This window comes from Pipistrellus kuhlii, unplaced genomic scaffold, assembly GCF_014108245.1.
Source record: "Pipistrellus kuhlii isolate mPipKuh1 unplaced genomic scaffold, mPipKuh1.p scaffold_m20_p_10, whole genome shotgun sequence".
Lineage (NCBI taxonomy): Eukaryota > Metazoa > Chordata > Mammalia > Chiroptera > Vespertilionidae > Pipistrellus > Pipistrellus kuhlii.
Window position 1 is genome coordinate 52,007,023 of NW_023425405.1, and position 12,396 is coordinate 52,019,418.

Here is a 12,396-nt window from a genome sequence, read left to right on the forward strand (position 1 = left end):
CACAAACATTGTCTTACAAAGATGGTGACTGACAAAATTGAACTGGCAACTTGCTACTGTGAAAAAAGTGGAAATGTTTCTTCGACAGTTCATAAAGGAACATCCAAATTCACCTTAAATGATTGCCTCTACGTCTAAAGAAAAAAAGTGCCAAATATTTCACTACCGCATTCATTATTTAAAATTAGGCAGACACAGAATGTTACCAGATGCATGTGTGTGCACATACTCACATACATACATGCACACACAATGGCACCAGAAGTTGATATAAAACAAAAACTATATAAGTTAAAATAACTTTTATTGACTTCCTATCCATATAAGAATGGATCTAAAGTCCACAGTGACTAAAAAGGCTTCAAATCTTCCCAGGAAACTCTAAAATTATCTTAATTAAAGATGATTTTATAAACCCAAGTTATGCATATCACACACACACACACACACACACACACACACACACAGAATGAAGCCATGGGGACTTTTCTTATTGAATCTGATTTTCAATGTGGGTTATTAGTAAGACTGGGTTGAAGAGAGAAAGAGGATCTTCAATTTATCTAAAACCTTTATAAAATTATGTTATGTATTACTTGGGTAATCCAGAAAGCCATAAATTAAACAAATAGACAAATATCAAGAATGTGAAAAAAGAAAATAAGCCAGCGGAATGAAATTCACTTGGTTTCCTAGGAGTTAGTTTTAACAACAATCTTCTGCTATGGCTTTGCTTGATGTCTTGCAGATAATTTGTGCTCTGTGCTAGTATATCTCTGAGGAAAATGTTCTGAGTACTTAGACAATAAGATGAGCATGGAAGACACAGTGGGATAAATGGCTATAAACAACCCACGATAGCCCAGCCAGCATGGCTCAGTGGTTGACCATCAACCTATGAACCAGAAGGTTGCATTTTATTCTTGCTCAGGGCATATGCCCAGGTTGTGGAATGGCTCCCCAGTAGGCAACTTGCAGGAGATAGCCGATAAATGATTCTCTCTCATCATTTGGTGTTTCTCTCTCTCTCTCCCTTTCTCTTCCTCTTCATTAAAAAAAAAAAAATTAAAAATCCATTACATATAAAAATGCCCTGTTCCATTAAAATAGTTAGAAATATATAGAAAGGGGGGTGGTCGTTTAACCTTGGCTAAAGTTTGGGGGCAGCTGACAGGCTTCAGTAAAAACAAACCTGCTTTAAATCCTTTGTGATTTGAGAGGAAGAGATATGGTAATTGAGGGAAAGAGATGAGAGTGCAGGAAGAGGAGATGGGGCCTAACAGGATTGTGGGTAAGAGGCATAGCATCAGGACCCCGCCGACAGTCCTGTGTGATTTGGTGTTCAACTTTGGTGCCACTGGAAAAAAATGGAGAATTACATCTTAAGTATTCATACTATCAAAGGCAGGGATGGTGTCAGATTAACAAGTGTAGATGAAAGTTGAGTCTAGTTCCTGAAATTAGAAGAACTCAGGAAGTAGTACCTCATTAATACAAAGTTAAAAAATTAGCCAGAAAGGTATGCTTCCATGCCCAGGATTGACATTCAATCTCAGAATGTAGCCTGGAGGGGAGGAGATGCAAGAGCCATAGAAGACAATGCTTTCACACTAGAGTTAGCCCAGTGGCCCTACAGGACAGAGCAATGAAACTGGGAGAATGGGGAGTTGGATTTACAATACATATTTGCTCCAGGAGGTAATATACTAACTAAGGTCACTAGGGTTTAATTAATATTTGTATGTAAAAGATGACAATAACTGGTGTAGCCTTGTCCTATTTCTCCATCGCTGGCATACAAGAATGGCCCACCCATTATGACAGCTCATCTGAACCACCTGACAGCTGCAGCTGGAACTGTAGATATAGCAACACTGAAGAAAAAAAATTTTTTTTTTCTAAAGGGTTTGCCATCTGTCCTATAAAAGGACATAAAAGACCACACCTTGATTTTATGGGTGGAATCTCATTCTAGCTGGATCTGCAAGCTCGAGTTCACTGGACCCTGGGTCCACAAGAGCTGGGAGGACTAAGTGGTTATTTCTGAGACCACTCGTTCCCCTCCTGTGTGGACCTGGGGGACCCTGTGTGTGGGGGGGTAGTGAGAGTCTCTCCTCCAATGCTGGGAGACTGAGACTCTAACCCCAGCTCCCCCACGTTCTAACTGGGTGACAGGCAGGCATCCCGTCTCATGACATGTCACTGGCATACTGTATAAGTGGGTAATAACTCTACCCACATCATAGGATTGTTGTAAGGACTGAATGAGAAAAGCCATGAAAACCATTCGCCTGGCATAGATTAAAGCTGATTAAATGCTAATTCTGTTGTTATTACTAAGTAGTATTCCAGCTGTAAATAAACAGAATATCTACGAGAGCTTTTAGTGTTATGAAATTAAAAGCTATCAATAATAACAAACATCTTGTAATACGGTCAATTGATATTTATCATTTAAGTATAGCACAGTATTTTCCTAGAACTTTGTACACAAATGGATATGAAAATGCAAAGAACAGAACAGAAAAATTTTGTCTTTATATATTATGAATCTAGCATATGAATATTTAAAAATGTAGTTTAGTAAATTATTATTACCTTTGGTTTCTCTCTCTCTCTCTCTCTCTCTCTCTCTCTCTCTTTAGAAATCACTCTTGATTGCATACTTTCTAAATGATAAGAAATGACTTTAAAATCATAATGCCTGGGTAACTAAAGATACAAAAAAATACATGTTGCCTATAGATTCTATAGGAAATGCAACATTTCCTTAAGAATGCATGAAATGACTGAACAGAACATGTATGAATTACAAAATGAACACATACCACACAGCCCTTCTTTAAATTTAAGTAAGCAGAGATTGTTTCCCATCTTGTGAACAAATATGAATATTTTTGACTTTTATATGAACATTTTTATTTATTTTGGAGACCTTAATTATTACTTGTTTTGATAATGTTCAAATAACTAAAATTTATACAGGCAGTCAAATATGATATAATTACAATAAAATACATAAATTGAACAATTTCTTATTCTTCACAAATTTAACAATATTTGCATCAATCGTCTAACCAAACTGCAAGGTTCTGCAGGGCTATCTATCGGCCATTTTGACGTTTGAAAAAAATTTGACTTTATCAATGAGTTTTTTCAGCCTCAAAAGCATTTCAAAAAAGTCCATTCTAACTCTGCAGAACAGTTTATTCATGTATATGATGTGAAAGACTGAGATACCTAAATAATGAAAGTTAAGAATCACATTTAGCTCTGTTTTTGTAATGGTTTTGGCAATAATGTCATTAAAAGATGATTTGCTCAATTCTGTAATTCATTTCATATAAAGAGCCAAAGACAATTAAAAGCCCAACTCCCAACCCAACAGGACCCCACAGAGAGACATTCAGTCCTATCCCCACAGCAGCACCATTTTGCCCCCATCTCCACCGGAGTGCCCGGTGGCTGCACCTCTGAGCATGAGCAGAACTGGCGTGGTGTGCACCTCACCTGGGCCTGTCTCAAACACATCCTCTGAACTCACAAAACCAGAGTCCCCCTCAGCACCAACTCGGACTTTGTATGCTGTTCCTGGCATTAGACCCTTTAACCCAAAGAAGCTCCGAGAACCATTTACAATTTCTTTCCTCCATTCTTCTTTGCCTATGGAAATTTTGCAAAAACAACAAATTATAATATTTTAAGGGACCAGAAGTCACTTAAATGCTTCAAGAAAGGAAAATCCTTTATATCCAAGAGATAAAATATAGGATGTTTATGTATATCATTTTAGGTCAGGTCAAATCAATGAAAATTAAGAACTACATGAAAGTTGATGTTCAGGTTGCAATTTTGCATACGTGCCCATTGTTTTAAATCTTTTTTAATACAAAGGAGGCTTCTTTACCTACACCTTGTCTTAAACCACTAGTGACTTTTTCTATTAATGTGTATAAAAAGAACTGTTACATATTAAATAGTTTAAATGAAAGTTGGGACAACTTGCTTTTAAGATTTTAAGATTAACAAGGTGAATCTTTTAGTAAACTTGAATGTCTTCAATTTTATCCAAGTTATAAGTTCAACCTTCCCCACACATTGGTTTTCCTTAGGGAATAAATAATTATTTGCCTGATTAAGACCTAAATAGAAAGTTGGGCCATGTTTAACATTTCATACAAACATTCCGCGGCCACCCAGCTTATTATGCGCAGAGCACACTGCGTTAGGAGGGGGCAAGAGGTTTTCATAAACTGCTGATAGTCAGAGGTGCCCCAGCTCCTGGTAGAAGCGGCCAGGATGTAAGCAGGGAGCCTGATTTCAGGAATATATTAACATCGAAATACAAGTGGTAATTTTCTGCAGTGTCTGATAAAATTCTGTTGCATAGTATATGCAAAATGACTACTTAAAGTCTGTTTTGATTTGATTTTTGCTATTTCAAGGTCCAATTTGATCAAACTTTTCCTCTTTTCTATTGTATTTACAAATATAATAATTCTTTATTACCCTTGTTTACACATTGTGGGTATAGAACAATGAAAATAACATGCAATAGAACTTAAAATAACAGGAACAAGACAGATTTTTTTTTTTGTTATGCGTAACATATATAGGTTAATGGTTCACTACAATGCTTTTTTAGATAAATCTGATTCATTTAATTGGGTCAAGTTATTTTTTCAAGATGATCCACAGTAAATCTTTTAAAATGTTCTTAATCTTTTTAAATGTATCCCCCAAATTAAAAACCGGGTAATGAAGTTGTTTCTTACTGCCGGCTACACCATATTCAACATAAAAGTTGACATGCTCTGGTCCCTCATATTCCCAACTGATATTGGCATAGGTCTCAGCAGCTGCGACAGTAAGTTTGCTCATCCTGGGATTTACTGCTTGAAATAAATATACAACAGAAAAATAAAACAAACAGACAATCAAATTGCAACGCCATGCACACAAATATAAAACAATCCTAAGTACTCTGAAACCGTGCAAATAAAACTGAGTTAGAGTTTACTGCTGAAATTTAGGGTTCACTCATGCTTCACTTTTATTACAGACAGGTTTTTCATTTATTCAACTACAGCCTTAGAAAATAAGTCCAATTAGAAATAGTGAATGATGCGCAATGTTAAAAATCTAGGAGTTCTACGATACAGGTCCTGCGTAATGTGAACTGTTGTCCATGAGATACAGTCCCAGGAGACACCAACGCCTTCATTTGACTGGTACAGGAGGGCGTGTGGGATTGCTGAGCGATGCTGGGGGCAGAGGTCACAGGCTGCAAGGGAAAACCCAGCACTAGGTGGCTGCTTTCAGTCCTGTTTACTGTGTCAGTGTGGGTCTTTAAAGAATCTGTGTTGGGGGGAGAGAGAATGCTCCTCACAATAGTGGCTTTTGACCTCATTTGAGCCAGAAACTTCTCTAAGACTCTGCCTCTGGGGGTTCAGGGACCCAGGTGAGGAGCACCTGCTTGGAGGAAGGTGGAGGGGTAGGGACGCTGGAAGAAAAGCTGCAGGAAGAATCACCAAATGTGCTTTTATCTGAGGTTAAGAAAGGAGAAATGAAAGAACTGTTTCGCTTGACACATCCCAGAGAGCAAGATCATCTTACCTTCTAAGTGCTCATTACATATCCTGTTCTGAAAAACGGCATCTTAAAACACCAAATTACGGAGGTTACTTGCTACAGAGTAAAGACGGCTCCTATAGTTATTAAAAGATGTTTTGTGGGCATCTGAAGCTGACAATGATGTCAGCTTTACCCCAAGTGCCTAAACTTAAAATAACGTATTGACAGATATATTAACTTGGGTAGTTAAAACTGATAAGACCAGTTTATTATCCCAGAGAAAACATCCCAGATTAGGAAATCAGAAGGGTTACTCAGACTCTAAAATTAAATTCCAAATGATGTTGCGTAATTTAGAAGCTAAAGACCTCTTACAAATCTAAAATGTGATGAAACTGCACTTCTCGGGATCTAAAAGAGAAGTATATTAAGAAATGAAATAATGTACTTGACCTCTGAGGTACACTTCACCATCACATTGTGTGCCCCTTCGTGCTAAGGGTGGGAAACGGCAGAGAGAGAAATATTGATTACTGAATTACGTGGAGTCCTTCTGTGGACCTAATTGATTTTGCACCTGAAGAAATAGATAACGATAGGAATATGATCAATAAACAGAGACTGTGAATATGAACATGCGTGTAAAACATCAGTGGCAAAGAACCAAGGCAAAACTTTAATTTTCTTTAAAAATTTTTGGGATCATGGAACTGAGGAACTTAACCTGCTGTAATTATGGAAAATGTTGAAGGCAGAACCATAGTGAAATATTTCTAACAGAAGAACAACATCTCACTTATTCTTCAAGACACCCAGAGAAGATAATGCCATTTTCTGAAGTGCTGTTTGGCTACTTTTTGTCAGAGAATTCCAACTCTCCTGGCTTTGACTCCCCACTCATCCACCTTCTTAGTGAACAAACACTCACTGAGTACACCTAAGATGTGTCAGACTATGTCTCCTGGAGCGTGCTAGTGTCATTTCTCAGCTGGGCTTTCTCAGGAGTCCACTCTAGTCTCTCTTCCTACTGTGTCTTTCTACGTTTTAGCTTCTAAACTATGTATCTGATCCTGACATTTCTGTTTAAAGTGTGGAGTTGACTGACCTCTGGTGACAGGTAAACAGAAATTCCTTAGCTAGGCAAGCATGGTCATTAGTCATGTGTCTTCACCTAACTCTTCCCCAGGCATATCTCAGGTTCGGTTCTTTCCTAGGCACTCTACATTTTGGGCAAACTCATGCCTTTGCTTATTACCTTACTAATAATTTATACACCCCCCCCCCCCTCAACCCATCTGCCAAAATCCTGTATTTGTCTCAAGGCCAAATTTGTTATTACTTTCTTTGTGAAGTTTTTCCTAACCTTGTTTGGCAAAATAAATGGTTCACTCCTCTATGTTCATATTCAATTTTGTTCAAATAACTAGTGTAGCATCTATGTTTATTCTCTTTTGTTCGTTGGGTCTTAACTGGCTGTGTTTTACCATCTAGATACACAGTGTCTAAAAGGCTATTGCATCAGACCGTGAACTTGACTGAACCCTTTATATAGTCTTTTGTTGTTGTTGTTCAGGTGAAATAAAACTGTAAACTTAAACTTGATTTTAATGTACTGGTTCTTTAGGTTTTCCTGTGCCTTGACCTAATTGGTAGCAGTGGGACCAACTCTGATATAATTATATTGTGAGAGTCTGACCACAGAGAGGATGTCACCAGCTCCTCAGTGTCCTCCTCTTAATTAATTGTCAGCTGCTAATTAGGTCAAGAACCAGATTCTGTTTCTGACTTGCCAATTCCTTTCTTCCTATTCCTGTGCCCTAACTAGTCACTTCGCAAACATGTTCTGAAGACTGGTCCCAAGGGTGAGAAAGTAAAAGCTATCAGTAAGGCAGTGTCCATTCATCAGCAATCCAGAGACCTTAACTCAAATCCATCAACTGCTTCGGTTCATTTTTACAGATGCCTTCACAGGTCTATTTCCTAGAGTACTAGACACAAAACTACAACGTGTCCCCAAAAATGTATGTACACTTTGGCTGCCATTTTGAATTCCAATGGGTTAAATCTAAAAAGAAAGTAATGCCCATTGAACTATCATCAGCTGTTAGTTTGTATACATTTTGGGGGGAGGGGAAGGGGACAGCCTGTATGTAAAAGGACACAGAAATTGAACAAATGCATTCAAACAACTACCATTCTTACTGAGATACTGAAAACAAAACAAGGACATGGATCAAAATAAGTGACTCCTAAAGATCTCGGAGTATTCCCACGATCAAATTGAGGAGAGTGGTAAGAAAAAGGGAAGGTAAATTAATTATCCTGGCTTCTTCGTGGCTTACTAAGTAATCCTTTTTGTAATTCTATATGTGTAAGTTTGGGTTTCATTAACATGGCTTAAAATCTTCCAGAAAGCTAAAAAACTAAACTTAGATGCAACTCTTTTCCCCTCTTCCACCAGAAGTTAGTTAAAATCATTAGAGGCTGGTACAGCTGAGTCTATCACACATGATTTTCCTCAGTGATTTATCTCTTCTTTATTCTCTTTCATGCTGCTTTAAGTTAAAGTATAAAAGATATATAAAAGTATTAAAATTTTGAGAGGACTGTGGAACACTTTTATTCTTCTCTCTCAGGGAGTATCTAAACCACACCTGGAGAAGAAAAACAGAGAAGATAAAATTTATGCTTAGATTGAAATACAGAAATATTTTTTAAGTAAGGAAAATCCAGGATAACAATTTCTTTTTGATCAGCTTAAATTCTTATCAGTAAAACATCATCATTTTATGCAAGCAATGTTTAATTACTGGTGCACTATTAAAAGAAACACTTTAGAAAGTGAGGATAGATTTAGCTTTCTCTTAAATTTTAAATTCCATTTCTCTTCTTATCTGACATCCATCAGATTTCAACACTTCCTGACACTCCATATCTCTATAATCATAAGCAATTCGCAATTCAATTGAGTAGCATTAAATGATAAAACCTTAACTATTTTAATAAAGATTTATTTTAGTTAGTTTTAATTCATTAAAATAAGCAGGTGATGCCCTAGCTAGTTTGGCTCAGTGGATAGAGAGGGTCAGCCTGTGGACTCAAGGGTTCCAGGTTCGATTCTGGTCAAGGGCATGAACCTTGGTTGTGGGCACATCCCCCGTAGGGGGTGTGCAGTAGGCGGCTGATCAATGTTCCTCTCTCATCAATGTTTCTAACTCTATCCCTGTCCCTTCCTCTCTATAAAAAAAATCAATAAAAATGTTTTAAAAAGACTCTTGGAGGGAAAAAAAAAGGTGATGCTTTTTCTCAGTGGATTGCATGTCCCATTCTAACATGACAAGTCTATGGGAAACTCAGATTCACTGTGTTTCCCATGTGCAACAGGCAGCCCGTTGCAACACAAATTACTCGGCTCTTGACTCCAGGCATCCTTTGTCCAGGGATCGAGGCCAGGTTTTCTCTGGGCTGCTTCAATGAGAGGTTAAGAGGGGACCTGGCAGCAAATGATTGTAAACAACCAAGGATTTTAATTGCTATCCAACTGTCCCAGGGAAGAAGAATACATATAAAAGAGGTTTACATCTTTTTTACAATATTATGGAAATTTTGGGAGTTTTACAACTTTGTTCAAGTCTAAAAACACACAGATAACATATTAAGATTAGCAAAAAAGGCTATGGTTCTTATTCAATTACTCTAAAACCTATCTAATCTACATTTTATAATTTACCAAGACTCTGACTGTAAGCAGGTTTCTAAGAAAATAGAAGATGTGTATCAGACTTAAGCTCACAAGATTTGAATAATTTGGGACAGAGTACTTGTTTCTCTTGGTCTTTTTTTTCATTCCTATTTGTGTTCACTCAGTCTGTCAAAACCTAAGAAAACCCCTGCCCAGGGTTCTCCCCCAAGAAAGCATGTCCAAGGCTAACAGACCAAACACAGCCAAGGGTGAAAGACTGGGGACCTTTGGGACTGCCTCATGTGGAAGACACACTGCAACATATTCAAACATCATTCTCCCAGCCAATCTTTCTCACCCAGAGTGCTGTGCGCGATACAGGGGAACAGAGTCATCCATTGTGGTGACTGGCTAGTACCCAGGACGAGGAGACTTGAGCAGTTTTGTGACGACAGGATGGAGTAACACAACTGAGTAGAACATGCAGGTGGACGGAAAGACGCTCCTTGGGGATCCTGGTGGGCAGACTTCTAGTCCCAGGATAGTTAGAGGGTATCGACTGCTAAGCCAAAATTTCCAGTGGGCAGTGTAGTGTAATGCAGCAAAGTGTACAGTACCCTGTGTCTGTGAGGGGTCTAGCTAAATCAGAATGGAAAACTCTGTTGATCTGATTCCTTACAGTTTATTTCATCACACGACTAATATTTCTTTAATATGTAGTATGGCCATAGAGAGGACCTGTGACAAATCCACAGTTTTGGTCCTGTCTGATCCAGCCACGATCATATCATTAAAAGCTAAGATTAGGATTTGCACCAGGGGTAAGTCTTGAGAAAAGTCGCAGAAAAATGTAATGTGTGGCTTTCTATTTGTATAAAGACTAAATATTAATGTTAAAGCCAAGATCTGCCAAGATCTTCTCTTTCTTTTGTTGTTTCAAAGCTTATCTTATTTTCTCTTTTAACTCATGCTGCACTTTCCCATGTTTAACATTGCAAATTTCACACATGTAGAAAGTCATGCAGATAAATTATTTTACCTTTGCCTGCACCTACATCAGGTGGAAGAATACCAGCTTTAATGAAGGGAAACAGAAATAGGACACTATATAGTTAAATGTAACACACCCATGAGCATGTAAAGCTATATAAAAACACTTATTACAATGCTAAAGCATGCAAGAAGAATGAAGTGTACCATATCAGGTTCAGGGGACAAAAACATGTCTGTGTCCCCAAACTTACACAGTATTCATACCCACATTTAAGGCACATTATTCATGCCTATTATATAAGAAGGCTTAGGATATCTCAAACCAATTTTAGAGTAACACTGTCAATTTCTTATGCTATGGAAGATAATCAAATCTACAATCCTTAAACAATTCTACAATTTAGAGACATGCAAAAAGAGGGAATCCTTTATAATATTTTTATTGAATCTAAAGGTTTTCAAAATAATTTTAAACAACATGAAAGAAAGTGTTCGTTTCTTTTCTAGATACTTTAATGGAGCTATTTTGCTTTCTCTGTGCCAGATGGTCCATCAAAGTACAAAGTCCCATGCTTAAACACAAAATAAATGCTCTATTTAATTTCATTGCTAGAAAACCTAAATCAGTAGATGGACTAGCAAATCTCATTCTGGTGAACCAAGGCCAAAACTTGAATCACTTATATTTATTTGAGTATATGTATGCATGTCTGTGTGTGCATATATACTAATATTTGTATTACATATACATGTATGTATATGTGTATGTATATACGTAAAGTTATAAAAAGGAAAAAACAGTGACTTGAACTTTAAATTCAAGTGTGGCACAATATTGCAATTTCCCACTCTCACCTCAACATATTAATGTAAGTTTAACTTTTTCACATGGACTTGGGAAACAAATATCAAGTAATTATTCCAATAAGAATTAAATAATTGATTTTATGTATCTGAGTGAGAAATTGTAAGTAAGTGTTTATATTAATTGGATAAGATGAACACTCCATGGTCAGAAGAAAAGAGAAAGCATACATTGAAGTTAAGGAGCTTTGTTTCGCAATAGTTATAGTTTATGGATTTTATACATACCCATCTTACCTTCATCCACTGTTGTTACTGCTTCCTCTGTTATTTGACTTCCTGATCCTGCTGATGTTTGTGCATAGAAATAAAACTTATACCGAGTGCTGAAATTTAAATTTTTTAGAGTCCAACGTGTCTTGTTGGCAGGAATTTTCAAATCTACCAGTGGGCCTAATTCATGGGTGCTGTTAACTGTTAAGAAGGGAAAAAAAGAGCATTTCCATTAATTGTTACAGCAATACTATTATAAATAAATGTGTCCACCAAAAATGTCAAGTTTGGATTATACTGATTTTTTTTGCCCAGCATAACTGATAACCTTTTACAGTTTCTATAATATGGCATAAGAGGGGGAAATATAGTCTCTACTGGCTTCTAAGCTAAGGGAATTTTATAGTTGAATCAAGATAGCATTTCTCATCTCAGGGATTTTGCAGGTGGAGTCATGTATTGTTAAATAATCCCAAACCTCATGTTCAGAGATCTTGTGCCAAATGAATGAGGGTTACTATTTTCTAGCTACAGATAATGTCTAACGATAGCACCTAGCTAAACCCCATGCTTAAAGGTCTGTACTAGTTTACAGAATACTTAATTTTCAATACCCTATATGTAATTTAAAAAAATATGATTTAAAGTTCCTTTTTGAATAAATCTTGAAGGTATATGTACATATTCCACAGCTACAAAGAATGACCAGTTGGTATTATAAGATAACAGTTTTTTTTAAATCCTTTTACATTATATTTTCCATTTTCCCTTCTCCCAATAACTTACTTGGCTGATATTTTAAGGTGTACTCAGTCAAAATGCCATTCGGGTGGCTTGGTGGATCCCATTCCAAAGTGAGAGAGTCTAGTGTTGGGTTAACAATCTTCAAGGAGGACGGGGCACTGGGAACTTATAATGAGAACACAGTCAACATAAAGGCTTTTCAACGGTTCAAAATGTATTAAAATGACATATTTCACCACGTTCACACAATTCACCAAGGTTTTTGTTTTTTATAACACATTCTTGTTCCTGATTCAGCTGTAAATACATTGATAGAAACCTGTGAC

General features: G+C 37.0%; 1 protein-coding gene across 46 annotated transcripts in view; it reads right to left on the reverse strand.

Moving 5' to 3' along the window:
• Window positions 1-12,396, reverse strand: part of NRCAM (neuronal cell adhesion molecule) — a 224,800-nt gene that overhangs the window by 9,232 nt on the left and 203,172 nt on the right. For 9 of the 46 annotated variants that reach the window (XM_036429759.2, XM_036429757.2, XM_045578591.1 and 6 more), the window contains 2 exons: window positions 12,113-12,235; window positions 11,351-11,527 (listed from right to left, as the gene is read on the reverse strand). In XM_036429759.2, the coding sequence (XP_036285652.1) occupies window positions 11,351-11,527; window positions 12,113-12,235 (300 nt within the window). Of the gene's footprint in view, window positions 1-3,510; window positions 3,664-4,775; window positions 4,896-10,295; window positions 10,332-11,341; window positions 11,528-12,112; window positions 12,236-12,396 lie in introns of all 46 variants that reach the window. The other 37 variants (XM_045578593.1, XM_045578586.1, XM_045578588.1 and 34 more) reach the window with 13 other exon arrangements.